Here is a 14,917-nt window from a genome sequence, read left to right on the forward strand (position 1 = left end):
ACGATATTACAGAGAGCTTGTCAGTTTGTTAGGCCCGAATCGTGTAAAGGGGAACAAGTCGAAACCACTAATTGATGAATACTCGTTGCAATCGTGTAAAGGGGAACAAGTCGAAATCACTAATTGATGAATACTTGTTGCAAAGGTCACTCAAACTCTCCTTGTTGCGACAAGTGGCACACGTGCAGTGCGTTACTTGTTGCAACCTGGGAGTTTTCCCTTTTTTCGTAGATCCGTTTATTCAGAACGTTTTATCTCTCAAACGGTGGGTCTAAATCTCGAACCGCTTTCACCGTTGGATTCCTCGCGTCGAGATCTTCAAAACTAGATCTCATGTTGATAGGTTTTGACAAACATTTTTTATGAAAAAAATCATACGAAAAAACCGAACCAGGAGCACTGGTTTTTTCCCTTTCCGAAAGAGGCACGCCGTGCCTCTCACGAAATCACAACCGTGCCTCTCGCAGAAGCAAAACCGTGACTCTCGCGAAAGAAAAAAAACAAAAAACGCGTTCTTTTTCTGTTTTCGAGAGGCACGGCCGTGACTCTCGCGAAAGCAAAACTGTGCCTCTCGCGGAAGCAAAATAGTGACTCTCGCGAAAAAAATACTCATTTTTTCGCGCAATTTTTTCTATCAAAAAGCTAAGGAAGACCAATGGAAAACCAAAACATCGAAAAAAACAAAAAAACCCGTTTAAAAAGCAGAAAACGCGTGCGAAAAAATAAAAAAAATAAAATCCGGAGAAAGCGCCCAGAGCGCGACATGTGGTGAATGGCTAAGAGAGCGCCAAGTGGTGCTGCGAAGCTTCCGAAGGAGCGCTTGTTAATAATTGCTCTCCAAACAAGTTAGTTTGTTGCTAATACGAAGAAAGGGGACGAGAGCCCAGCACAATATAAAAACGAAGTAATGGATCAAGTGAGGGGCGGCAAATTGACGCTTACTGCATCAAAATGCTCAGGTTTTGCACAGATGTGGGCGCCTATTTAGAGGAAATCCTGATTCTGGGACTCTCTAAATTTGCATTTTTTTTATTTCCTACGTTTTTGTTTTTATTTTTCTCTATTCTTTTGGAAAAATTCAGAAAATTGAAATTTTAATATATGTTTAAAATTTTCTGAAAAAATTGTAATTCAAAAAATGTAAATAATATTCAAATTTCTGAAGAATATTCATATTTTTTAATATTAGTGTTTCTTCAAAAAATCCCACATACATTTTTAAAATGGTCCACAATCATTTTTGAATAGTTAGATATTTTAAGAAATGTTTGCTTTAAAAAATATCTTTTCTATTTTTTGAAAACCAAATAAATAACCGACTAAAAACAAAACAAAATAGCTAGGAAAAACCTCTTGGCACAGTATGCACACCGCTACAATGTTGCAAGCAATGGGTCAGCCCAGTCAGGGTACGCTCTATGCATCACACCCAAATTTTTTTAACCGGGCATATAACCCTTTTGCATTATAACTGAATAATGGAAATACATAGTTCTGAAACAGTTAAGAAAGAGACGGGAAAGGGGAGAGCGAGTTGTGCATCGCCGGGAAACCCACCGCAAGAGCTTGCCCGCGAGACAGTTGCTATGGGGTGAAAACCACACATCTAACATAGGATCCATCAAGTGCATGACAGCAAAAATAAAGACGCGATGCTCTGAACATATTGAGCACCAAGACGCCCACACAGGAGCAGGGGACCAAATATCACACCCATATTTGACGAATTAATAGAGCGTCAAATAGAAGGCTCGTATGATCAAGTGATGAAGACGCCACCTGCATGGCACTCAGCCTGGCTACAATCCATGTACTTGGTGGTCTAGCCGCAAATTAACCAGCCAATTCCCACTCTCTCCTTAATTAACGAAAATGACATGTCTTTTTTAAGAAAAGAAAAAGGTGTTGTGTTTGGGGCTTCTAGCTTATGGTGCGTGTTGGAATTCCAAAAACAAAAACAAGGGTTATTTTTAGTTGAGCAAGGAAAGTGTACCATTTTCGTATATAGTTGAAGATGCCTATATCCATAGCATGGTGACATGGTGTGATGTAAAAAGTGTATTACTAATGAAAACCAAAAGACTGAAAGCTAAAATTGAGTTGTCGCGGGCCAAAGATATTACACAATATAGAGTCCGGCAGATCAAAAAATGTTAGTCCCAAATCGAGTAAATTAAGTTAAAAAAAGTCGAGTAACTTAAGACAAGCTAGTTCGCTAATAAAAAGAAAATGAAAATTAGAGGTGTAGTCCAGCCCAGCCCAGCCCAGCCCAATATGAAGAGGCAAATGGGTTACTACTGTGAAGAATTAGGTGAGCGGCACCTCTCCCTTCCAGTTTCCGGGCGGGTCGTAGGAGCAGGTGATGAAGACGCCGCCGGCGAGGCACTCGGCCCGGCCGCAGCCGACGTACTTTGTGGTCCGCCACACGATCTGCGTGAAGTGCTCGCAGACCTGGCCCGGGTGGCAGGCCTGCGCCCGCCAGTCGTAGAAGGAGGACTCGCTGGCCCAGTCGCCCACGGCCTCCACGGCCTTCCAGTCCCACCCCGTGCCCCAGAACACGTTCTCGCCGTAGGGGGACCCCACCGAGTGCATCATCACGCAGTCGAACCGCCGCGCGTCCGACCACCGCCGCGCGTACCGCGCCAGCTTCTTGCTCCACCGCAGCGGCGGCACGCCGTACTTGGCCCGCACCTGGTTGTGCGCGTCCAGGAACTCCGTCGTCATCGTCTTGTACCCGCCCCGCCCGCCCGTGAAGGACCGCAGCCCCTTCTTGGCCGCCTCCGCGAAGAAATCCGCCGCGTTACCGTCTGGCCATGAAGGCTTCTCCTTCTTGTCCTTCTTGCCCGCCGGCGGAAGGTAAGTCGCGGCATTGCCGTCTGGCCATGAAGGCGAAGAGGAAGAAGAAGACTTGTCCTTCTTCTTGTTGCCGCCGAGGTGGTCGTGCGAGTGGAACAAGGCCGCCGCGATGTCGATGTGGACGGCGGCAGGCGCGTCCACTAGCACTAGGAGAAGGAGGCCGAGGAGCACAAGCCCGCCGGGCGCCATGAATGAATGATCTCCTCTCCTTGGTTGCTTGCTGCGCTTTGTCTCGTGGCCGTATGGAATAATGGATCAAACTTGTCTTGAACTTGCATGCATGCCTTTTGCTGCCAAAATTAGCCTGCCTTTTGCTGCCAAGCAACATGCATGCAGTCCCCAGAAGTGGATGGCTCGCATGCAGCACCCTCGATCTCAGGCAAATCATTTCCAGTGGCCCCGCCAAACTAGGTCTTCCCATGAGTTGACCACTCAACCATCACATGCGTGTCTTCCTCTTCTTTGCTGCGTCGCTCGGCTTGGGGTATAGATCACTCTTTTATGTTCGTGTGAGTAATCATTTTTGCTAGGCCCAGAGGCCCATGGGTGTGTTTCTTATATCCTCACATGAAATTTTAAGTATTCCCAGACATTCATTCTTGCCAGGTCCATGGGTGTGTTTCTTAAAAAACAATGCAGAAATATACATCACTTAGGTTAAAAAAGTCCCTCCAAAAAATGATGCAGATGCAAAAAAAAAAACTCAGATTTTACATCTGATGTAAAATGCACCACCAAGTGATACAAATATACATCACTTGACCGCGCATGATGTAAACGACCAGCAGACACGTGAACGCCCAACTGCCAAAGGGCAACTTCCCGCCACCCGCCCACCCTCTCGCCTACCCCCGGCCACCGCCCAACCCCATGTCCGACTCCCCCGACCCCGCCGCCACCGGCCTAACGCACCTCGCCATGGCGGCCGCCTGGGCTCCCACCTTTCCTGACGCCGCCACCGCCGGGAAAAACCTTCATTTTTCATCATTGCTACAAAGAGCTCAAGGATGAGGTGAGGAGAAGTGGAAGAATCGGAAAGCTCATGAAGCTCCGAGGAAGAAGAGTTTGGTTGTTGATCATGAAGAAGAAGATGACGATGATGGTGGTGCGGAGAGAAGAAGGAGCCCCGCTCCTCACTCGATGACCAAATCATATAGGTCGGATGTAAACAAGAAAACAAAGGGCTCAGAGGCCGGAGACAATGATCTTAAAGAAGGATTTGACGCCATTCTCATTGTGAGGAAAGAGTATCCCGAAGAAAAAAGAATGTTGAAATTGAAAAAAATGGAGGGGGGGGGGGAGACGAGTGGCGGAGAGAGATGGTTGAGGAGAAGAGGGCGGCGGCCGAGGAGAGATTAGCGGAGGCCGAGGAGAGGAAGGTGGCAACCGATGAGCTTAAGACAGTGGAGGAGAAGACACTCAAATTTATGTTCATGGACACAAGCCGAGCCCAAGCAAAAAGCGTATGTCAAGCTTTGTCAATGGAATGATCATGAAGAAGGCCATGCTCATGAGAAACATGATGGGAAGATGAATGAGAGGTGACATGGATGGAATGGAAGGAGGAATGGGTGGAATGGGAGGAATGGGTGGTGGAATTGGTGGAATGGGTAGCTACATGAACATGATGGAAGGTGCCATGGGTGGTGCCTTTGGTGGAATGGGAGGTGCCATGATGCATGCACGACACATGATGCTCAATGTCTATACTGCGAAAGAAAGAGTTGAGTTTCTCACACTACCCACCCCAGTCACTTTGCACCGTAATGGTTTTCTAATCAAAGTGTGGCTCCACAAATTTTGGGAATTCATGAAAGACAGAAAATACTTCAGATTTGAACTTGAGTAATTAAACTTACTATAAACATCAATAAGCTAACATAGTATTTCTTTCTTCTAAAAGAATCTCGTGCATGACCCCATACTTTAATGAAAATAAGTTCTAAACGAGCATGAAACACACTTTGGGACCTAGTATAGGAGAGGTGATGACTCTTGGCACATTGACAAGTGTCACAAACAAACTCTTTATTCTCACTACCCGACCATGGAAAATTGTCTTTATTCACTATTTAATCAACTATTATTGATAAAGAATGTCCTAATCTTTGATGCCATCTTGCCAAGGAGGGCTTGACGGCGACACTTTCAACTAAATGCTCTTGAAGGGATGGGGTAAAGTCCTCCAATGCATCTACCATGATGGAGGAGCTCCCTCGTTGCCTGATCCTTTATGAGAAAACTAGCAAGATGCCCGTGCATTGCACGGAACATCAAAATGCATTTTTTTTACAAAACACATGTTGTGATTGACCCATGCAGGAGTAATCCCATGTGTAAAAACTAATGATATCTCGAGAATTTTATCGGAAAATGGTATCTCGAGAATTTCATCAAAAATGATATCTCAAGAAAGATGAGAGATAAGGTGAGGAGGAGTGGGGCGTGGTGGTGAATGGTGGTCGGACTGGGCGGAGGCATCGGGATGGACGGCGCCGGCAGGCGGCCACCATGCCAGATTGTTCCAGAGACTTCCTTTTTTAATTGCCCAACAATGAGGTTGTGGGAGATAAGGATGAACGAGGCAAGGCCTTATCTGTAAATGTGGAGAGAGGTGCGGGTTTTTTTTAATAAAATTATCATAGTTTGCTTTCTATCCGTCAGATATAGATCGGACGGTCTATATTGCAAGATGGCAGGCACACCATCATCACCAACTCGGTTTTTTATAAGAGTAGAGAAATTTGGGATGGGTTTCAAAGAAAACATTATTATAGGCTGTTAAGCGAGACATGGATGCAAGATTTTTGTTGGCTTGTGGAACATGGAGAACATCTTTAAGTAGAAGACCACATTTAGAATGGGGGAATTAATAGTAGCTTGACTAATGTGATGAATGTTCATACTTCAACCGCTTGCGGTGGTGTGGACTTGGTCGTTGCCGAAATATTTCTCGCGGATGGCAAGCTTCTGTGCAACCTTGATGTGGGGTAGCACGATGGCCTTCCATAGGAGTAAGTTTGTTCTCATAAGCTTCTCCGAAGGTGGAGGGCCGAGAGCCCGAGAGAGATGGTGGTGGAACTGGATGCTGGCACAAAGGTGGAAGTGGAAGACTAGGTAATCAAGGCGCTCATGTCGGTCGCAAGGGTGGATGCGGAGGAAGTTGTGGTGCTTCCTGGCTAGATTGGTTTTCTCTAGTAAGAAGACTAGATGCGATTGAGAGGAAGGGGTTGTTAGAAGTTTGAAAGCTATACGCCATGTAATCTCAACTATCTCTCCCTCTATCACGTATCCTTCTCTGTCTCCTTCTCCTGTAACGGGATGAATCCTAGCGATCGTCCTGTCTTGTAATCTACGACAGGTCTTCTATCCGCATCAATATATAGCAACGCGGCTCTCCCTCGGGAGAGTAGGAACGCTTCCATCGATCAACCTAATATGGTATCAGAGCCTAGCCTCTTCCCCTATCATCTAGCGATCCCAAAAACCAGCACCAGAAACCCAAACCCCCTGATCCCATCTAGCGCCGCAGAAGCCCAAGCCTTATCGTCGCCATGGCAGGATCCAGCGCTGTCGCCCTCAACCTGGGCGCTCCTCCAACAGAAAATCTTACGAGAGGGAACTATCTTCTCTGGAAAGCGCAGGTAATGCCGGCGCTTCGAGGCGCCTAAGTAACCGGCCTCCTTGACGGCACAGATGCCGCACCGGCAAGAACGGTGGAGGTCCCCAAGGCGGACAAAACCACGGCCATCGAGCCCAATCCGCTGTATGGTCCGTGGTTGGCGAAAGATCAACAGGTTCTGAGCTACCTGTTGAACTCGTTAACTCCAGAAATCTTGGCGCAGGTCATCGGTAAGGAAAGCACTCATGATTTATGGACTGCTCTTACCACACTATTCGCTGCGCAGTCCCAATCTCGGATAACAAATCTGAGAATCGCCATCTCCAACACCAAGAAGGGCAACATGTCAAGCAATTCCCTCATCGCCAAGATGAAGAGTCTAGGAGATGAGCTTGCAGTCGCAGGTCGTCCAGTGACCGACGACAAGATGGTCGACTACATCCTCGTCGGACTCGATCGGGATTACGATCCCATTGTTGCAGTGGTCGGCACCATCAAAAACTCCTTCACTGCTGATGACTTGTTCTTGCAGATTTCAGCGTTCGACCAAAGGATGGAGATGTTGAGTGATGGACCATCCGGTTTTCGCTCATCTGCAAATGTTGTGTACAGAGGACGCGGGCAGTCCTGCGCGAGAGGAGGACGCGGGCGAGGGAACAGAGGGCGCGGTCGTGATCGTGCCTCTTCCTCTCCTGCTCGCGGTGGTGGAGGCAACAGCTACCAACAGCGCCAACGACAACCGCCACCACACCAGCAGCAACAACAGCATGAGGGAGATTATCCCGAGTGCCAAATATGTTACAAGTTTCATGCTGGCGGCGCAAGGGCCTGTTGGCACCGATATGATGAGGATCATGAAGAAAAGAAGAAGGCCAATCTCATCACCAACTCCTATGGGATTGATACTAATTGGTATGCAGATTCTGGTGCCACGGAGCACATCACGGGGGAACTTGACAAATTAACAACGCGAGAAAGGTACCACGGAGGTGACCAAGTGCACACGACAAGTGGAACAAGTATGGATATTGCTCATATTGGAAACTCAATTGTTAAAGCCCCCGGGAAAAGTTTACATCTAAATCATGTCCTACATGTCCCTCATGCATCAAAAAATCTTGTTTCAGTTCATTGCTTCACTCTTGACAACAATGTTCTCATAATATTTTATCCTTACTCTTTTGTTATCAAGGAGTTGGCAACGAGGAGAGTCATCTTTAGAGGAAGATGCGAGGGAGGTCTTTATCCACTCGTATCATCATCCCCTTCATCATGGTCAAATAAACAAGCTTGGAGTGTTACCAAACCATCATCAACAAAGTGGCATAGTCGTTTAGGTCATCCGTCTTCAACTATTGTTCAACATGTTCTTAGTAGAAATAAACTTCCTTATGAGTGTAGTGTTGAGTCAGTCCGTGATGCGTGTCAAGAAGCTAAAAGTCATCAATTGCCATATCCCATCTCTACTAGTGTATCCACTGCTCCTTTGCAACTTATTTTTTCAGATGTATGGGACCAGCCCCTACTTCAGTTGGTAGATTTTCATACTATGTAAGCTTCATTGATGATTATAATAAGTTTACTTGGATTTATTTGCTAAAGAAACGGTCTGATGTTTTTCAAGTCTTTGGCAATTTCCAAAGCCTTGTTGAACGCCAACTGAACTCCAAAATTCTTGCAATGCAAACTGACTGGGGTGGTGAATATGAGAAACTTAATTCTTTTTTTCAAAAGATTGGAATTTCTCATCATGTTTCCTGTCCACATGCTCACCAACAGAATGGTTCTGCTGAACGAAAACACCGTCATGTTGTTGAAGCAGGACTATCATTGTTAGCTAATGCATCCATGCCTCTCAAATTCTGGGACGAAGCTTTTCTTACTGCCACTTATCTTATCAATATTCGTCCTAGCAAAGTCATCAAGTTTGAGAATCCTATCACACGACTCTTTGGTGTCACTCCAGATTACACATCACTTCGTATATTCGGTTGTGCATGTTGGCCAAATCTTAGGCCATACAATACACGCAAACTTGCGTTTCGTTCAAAAAGATGTGTTTTATAGGCTATATAGCCCTCTGCACAAAGGACTAAAGTGCCTTGATGTTTCCACTGGCTGAGTCTTTATATCTAGAGATGTTGTCTTTGACGAATCAGTTTTCCCTTTCGAGTCTCTCCATCCAAATGCCGGAGCTCTCCTTCGAAAAGAAATTCTTCTTCTTCCAGGTTTTGATCAAGGGGGTGATAACAATTGTACTAACCAATCTGACAATATTCTACTTGCTCCTAGTATTATGCCTCTACAGGTACCTGAAGAAAACATCAGAGGAAACGATCAAAATCATGAAAATTTGGCTCAAAATGATCTATTATTTCATGTCAATGGAGAAGGAGGAGCCGATGCAGAACCCGAGGATGACCTGGTTGCGCCTGCCACGCCAGTACGTTAGCCGGCCTTGGATCGCGCGCGCGGATCTGGTTCGGATCACACGCCGGGGCGACAGCCTTGTCAGGTGGATCAGGCCGCGTCGGGCCAAACGGCGGGCCACTCCACGAGCGCCGCATCATCACGCGGTAGCGGGCGCGCGCGGACCACGCGCATGCAGCCGACAGCGACAACAGCTTCGGGATCTTCTGTGGAAGACTTCACTTCAGGTTCGACCACACCGTTGGCCATAGGATCTTCTGCGCCCTCTCAATCTACAGATTTGGAAGGATCTTCTGGATCTTCTACGGCTGGTCACATTGAGCAGTCTTCTGTGCAACTACAGCCACAATCTGTCACCACTTCAAGGATTATGACTCGATTGCAAAAAGGTATTAGAAATCCCAAAGTAAGAACATATCGTACTATCCCGTATGGCATGCTGTGTATTTCAGGTGAACCAACAAGATTGAGTGATGCACTTGGAGATCCTAAGTGGAAAAGGGCTATGGATGAAGAATATGGTGCACTCATGAGGAATAAAGCATGGCACTTGGTACCAAGTCAAAGAGGTAAAAATATTATTGATTGCAAATTGGTTTACAGAATCAAAAGAAAAGCAGATGGCTCCATCGATAGGTACAAGGCACGTCTGGTTGCAAAAGGTTTCAAGCAATGTTATGGTATTGATTATGAGGACACTTTTAGTCCTGTTGTGAAAGCTGCTACCATCAGACTTATGCTGGCTATTGCTATTTCCAGAGGATGGAGTCTTAGACAGCTAGATATTCAGAACTCGTTTTTGCATGGTGTTCTAAAAGTGGAGGTCTATATGAGGCAACCACCAGGGTATGAAAATAAACAAACACCTCATTATGTTTGCAAACTTGATAAAGCTCTTTATGGTCTGGAACAGTCTCCTAGAGCATGGTTCTCAAGGCTGAGCTCACAATTGAAGCATCTTGGTTTTGTTGCGTCCAAGGCTGATACGTCTCTCTTCATTTATAATAAGGCAAATACTGTCATGTTTGTGCTCATTTATGTTGATGACATCATAGTTGCAAGCTCCTCACAAAATGCCACTAATGCTCTCTTGCATGATTTAAGTTCCGAATTTGCCTTGAAGGATCTTGGTGATTTACACTTCTTCCTTGGTGTTGAAGTTAAGAAGATTCAAGATGGCATGATGTTGAGTCAAGAAAAAATATGCCACTGAACTTCTAACTCGTATGGGAATGAAGGACTGCAAGCCTTCGCCCACGCCTTTGTCTTCTTCAGAAAAACTTTCAGCGCATGAAGGAGAACCACTTAAGGAAGAGGAAAGCACAAAATATAGGATTACTGTTGGAGCTCTACAGTACTTGGCTTTGACACGACCAGACATATCCTTTGCTGTGAACAAGGTTTGTCAATATCTGCATGCTCCTACTTCCACCCATTGGACATCTGTCAAAAGGATTGTGCGGTACATTAAGCATACTGTGAGTTTGGGACTTCAGTTCAAACGCTCGAATTCTTCACTGGTTAGTGCTTTTTCTGATGCTGACTGGGCAGGATGTAGTGATGACAGAAAGTCAACTGGAGGGTTTGCAGTGTTCTTTGGTTCAAACCTTATTTCTTGGAGTGCTAGGAAACAAGCTACAGTGTCAAGATCAAGTACAGAAGCTGAGTACAAGTCATTGGCAAATGCTACTGCTGAGATCATTTGGGTGGAATCATTACTTGATGAGTTGGGAATCAAGCAATGTCGTGTTCCATGTTTGTGGTGTGATAACTTGGGGGCCACCTATCTCTCAGCTAATCCAGTTTTTCATGGCAGAACTAAACACATTGAAATTGATTTTAATTTTGTACCAGAAAGAGTGGCAGAGAAAAAGTTGGACATAAGGTTCATTCCGTCCAAGGATCAGGTAGCAGATGGGTTCACTAAAGCTTTGTCAGTTAAGCCTTTTGAAGAGTTCAAGAGAAACCTGAACATAGGATAGTTTAGATTAAGGGAGGGTGTTAGAAGTTTGAAAGCTATACGCCATGTAATCTCAACTATCTCTCCCTCTATCCCGTATCCTTCTCTGTCTCCTTCTCCTGTAACGGGATGAATCCTAGCGATCGTCCTGTCTTGTAATCTACGACAGGTCTTCTGTCCGCATCAATATATAGCAACGCGGCTCTCCCCCTGAAGAGTAGGAACGCTTCCATCGATCAACCTAATAGGGGTGATGATTATGTAAGTTTTCGAGGAAGCATACAACCCCGTAGGGCTGCGTGAGTTTATTTATAGGAACCAAGCCGTGGCTTACAAGGAAGACGATTGCTAGGATTCATCTCGAGAAGTTCACAGGAACAGGAGGTTTGAAGGATAAGAAGCAATGGCGTTTTTCTCGGTACGTACCACTTGAAGTGACAAGATGGATCGTCCGTTTTGGCTTTGGCGGATTCAAATAGACATATGCATGTGGCATGTCTCATGGAGTAGACTTGGCTAGCTAGTTGGCTTGTGTGTGTACTCATATATACGTATAGGACAGTAGTACTAGTACGTAGCGGTGCGTATATAGGACGGGGGTACGTGGCTGGCATTGTGCAGCGTGTGTACGTGATATAGAGAATAGAAACAAACGATATCGATCGATCGCTGGCGTGTCTTACGTAAAGTTGCGAGCTAGCGATATCAAGTCGATCGTAGCTACTACGTACTGTACTCGCTGGATCCGAAACTTTGTAGATCGACAAAGATATATAATTATGCATCGAGCCAATTCAGCAGGTAGGTAGGTACGTACGTACGTACGTACGTACGTACTGTGCACCACGTGGCCACATTCCACATGCATGTAATAATACAACCATTGGCACGGTGTCAATTAGTATCATCCGATCCAAATGACAATTTCGATAGTATTATCATCCAAATGGTCTAATTATGTCGGTAGCCTCTCTGCTGCTGCTGCTGCTGCTTTTTCTTCTTCTTCTTGCTAATCACGCCCGACCTTTAACATGACCTTGAAAGTAAAATGACAACACGACAGTAATATAGTGCATGCCAAAAGCTATGATGCATATGAGCTAGCTTTATGCATGTATTCCTCCATGGCTGGATCAAGCAAGCGCCGCTAACTGTTCTAGCTTCTTATTGATGACCTCCTGAATCATAGGCCCGACAGTCTCAGGCCTCACTGGTTTGGGCACAAAGTCATCGGCGCCGGCGCTGATGAACGCCTCCATGGCGTTATCGTCATCCGACAACCCGACGATCTTCACATCAGTGGCTCCCATAGCACGGATCTTCACAACTGCCTGTCAAGTAATTAACATGTACACGGAATATTGTGTTGATGAGGTGATCATGCAGTATGTGTTATGTTCAAGCAAAAAAGGAAGAGAAAGAAATGGAAAAAATTAGCTAAAGTAAGTACCTCCGGACCGGTCATTATGGGCATGTCCCTATCACAAAAGACTATATCGAACGTGTTGCCCTCGAGGAACATGTCAACAGCTTCTTTCCCATTCTTCGCCAGAGTGGTCTCGCAGTGAAACTGATTGCGCAGCATGGCGGAGACAACCATGCGTTGAACTGCCGTATCCTCAACAAGCAATGCCCTGAGGGAGGATGCCATGATCAGCTAGCGAAAACAACTGCAAAAAACAAACAGAATTTATGAAGAGATTAGTTATTTCTGATCCACATCTACTGTCTAATAGGAAGATAAGCACACGTTTCGTAGATCTCAGCTGCTGATATACAGTAACAGAACTGTTCTGCAAAATCAAGCATGCATGCAGAATAAGCTGAGATCAGAGGTATGCACACTTTATTAATTATTCTCTACTAGTAGATTATTGAATGCTTTATCAGGGGAAGAGATGGAGATTTTTCCCCCCTAGATTGCATAGATGAGGACAAAAAGAATCTGCAACATGCATGGTATCTACATAGATCCATATGCATAGCTTCATGCCAACAACAACCAGTGCAACAATATGCATGCAGATCCAAATTATAAATCAGCAATATATTATTTGTGTGTTTAGGCAGCGCATCTAAAAAATCTCGATCTTGTAACCAGGGAGCCAAATTAAAAATAGTGCAACATTGTTGATGCAAAAAAAAGTAAAGAGAGAAAGAGAGGCAGAAGAAACAAATTAAGAAAGGAACAGATACAATCATGAGAGTATGTAACTGCTGTTGCAAGAGGTACGCACGTACCGCCTTCTTAGTTGGTGTCTGCCACTTCCTTGATCGGTCATGGAAAGATCAGAGAAAAGAAATTTGTATGCAAGGGCAAAAGATAAGATCAAGGAAATAAGAAAGTTAACTCTTTCCTATGCTTATTTTTGCGACATGTAGCACCGAAAACACATGAGGATAAGCACAAAAAGGCAAAGAACGCAACAAAAGAAATTGCAAAAAATAGATGCATATACATGGCTGCAACAGCAACCAAAAATCGTGCTGCATAGATCAAAACCAATCAGGATGCACTAGCTTGTTTCACATGTACATATCGCCTGCCTCTAGCAAATTAATCTCCATCAATCATGTCTCCATGAATGGAGAGAAAACTAGTAGAAGATGCATGGCGAGAGAAAAAAAGATGAAAAACAGAGGGAGGAGAGTAGCTATGAACCTTAGTTAGAGCTTATGGTGTGGTGGAGCTGGAGGATGTATCTAGCTAGCTAGCTCTGTTGCTTGCAGCTTGGGGCTTTGGTGGCAACCCGGCCAAGATGCAGGGGTACTTATATGGGTGGCCGGCCCATCTCCACCGTCCATTCGTAACCACGTTCCTTCACACAGGCCACCGCTTTCTCATTCCGCCAGGAAAATTCAAATATTTCGCTGGCGTATCTTCGTGATTAAATGATATGGAGTATCAAAGTATCTTCATGTTTTTGGATAGAAGTTTCTACTTGCCGCCCCTCTTCTGTTTACATGCATACAGAGCAGAGATACGGTGGCGTCAAAGCTTGCCGATTATGGCACTACACAACGGGATGGCAGTTCATCTCGAGATCAAATAGATTGTGGTAATTCATTATTGGTTTGATTATGGAAGGAAAATCAGACGTATTTTGAACGTTGCTGCCATAGAGATCCAGTCGTATATGGCATCCAATGTATTCCAGGTTGGGCATTAATTAGTTAGCAAATACTACCATCGATTCGCCAGACTCAGTTTTCCTAACCAGTTTGCCATCTTTAACTGCATTCCTAATGTAATTGAGCTGGCGGTTTAACACAAAATCTATCAGAATGTGCGTACATGAATGAATTGGATCAAATTATGTATACACTGCATTGCGCTTCTCTCTCAGAAAAATTATGTGTTCCATCCAAGAATTTTTATTTTTGGACAAATTAAGGTTTAAATAGTTTATCAATATAAAACTGCTATGAGATGGATGTACTAGTGAGCCCCTCAGTACAATCACTCTAGATCTAGGACAAAAAAGAACTCTAGATTGTACTCTATAGACGGCTCTGTCTTGTTCATCAATTTTTTTTTTCTATCATATGAGTGGTCTCGGGCAAGTATGAATTAGGCCCATGAATAGCGGGGCTTCAACTCCGGGTCGGGATCCAAAAAAAAACAAAGATGTGTATCTCCATAATACTATTATAAATTATAAAGTATATATGCCTAAGCCCAAGGTTTGCTCTAAACTTGGCCTCGGCCATTGTGCCTTCTCCCGATACAACAATCTTAATGTATTATCTAGGTGAGGTAACAAGGGATCAACAATAATAGAAATTTTTTAGAAAAATGAAAACTTACTTCGTCAGATCTTCTCCGTGGTGTTCATCGAGCGCCATTTCCAAAGGGTCGGATAGCTTATTTCCTCCTAGATCCTAGAACCTTTCTTTCAGGATCTTAGATCTCGCCGGGGGAGATGCTACCGCCCATCCTCCTGGAGGTAGGGAGTAATGATCGATTGAAAGAACGACTGCTGAAACAAGGCCAATGATATGGCATAGATCGAGATTTAATTGCAAGACATCATGGATGGTGCCAATTC

The 14,917-nt window shown here is 44.8% G+C and overlaps 2 protein-coding genes across 2 annotated transcripts; both read right to left on the minus strand.

Moving 5' to 3' along the window:
* Positions 1-2,126: 2,126 nt before the first annotated feature.
* Positions 2,127-3,118, minus strand: LOC123179731 (pathogenesis-related protein PRB1-3). The gene has a single exon (XM_044591603.1). The coding sequence runs from the start codon at positions 3,043-3,045 to the stop codon at positions 2,308-2,310; it is 738 nt and encodes a 245-aa protein (XP_044447538.1). The 5' UTR covers positions 3,046-3,118; the 3' UTR covers positions 2,127-2,307.
* Positions 3,119-11,841: 8,723 nt separating this feature from the next.
* On the minus strand, positions 11,842-14,714 carry LOC123179732 (two-component response regulator ORR42). The gene is made up of 4 exons (XM_044591604.1): positions 14,677-14,714; positions 13,110-13,137; positions 12,319-12,525; positions 11,842-12,199 (listed from the first exon to the last, which is right to left on the minus strand). The coding sequence occupies exons 1-4, from the start codon at positions 14,712-14,714 to the stop codon at positions 12,002-12,004; spliced, it is 471 nt and encodes a 156-aa protein (XP_044447539.1). The 3' UTR covers positions 11,842-12,001.
* Positions 14,715-14,917: the final 203 nt, after the last annotated feature.

This window comes from Triticum aestivum, chromosome 1D, assembly GCF_018294505.1.
Source record: "Triticum aestivum cultivar Chinese Spring chromosome 1D, IWGSC CS RefSeq v2.1, whole genome shotgun sequence".
In the NCBI taxonomy this organism is placed as follows: Eukaryota; Viridiplantae; Streptophyta; class Magnoliopsida; order Poales; family Poaceae; genus Triticum; species Triticum aestivum.

Coding starts and splice junctions, on each gene's coding strand:
- LOC123179731 (XM_044591603.1), bottom strand. CDS start 3,045: ATGGCGCCCGGCGGGCTTGTGCTCCTCGGCCTCCTTCTCCTAGTGCTA.
- LOC123179732 (XM_044591604.1), bottom strand. CDS start 14,714: ATGGCGCTCGATGAACACCACGGAGAAGATCTGACGAA. Junction 12,526..13,109: donor AGACACCAACTAAGAAGGCG/GTACGTGCGTAC, acceptor TGTTTTCGCTAG/CTGATCATGGCATCCTCCCT. Junction 12,200..12,318: donor CCATAATGACCGGTCCGGAG/GTACTTACTTTA, acceptor ATTACTTGACAG/GCAGTTGTGAAGATCCGTGC.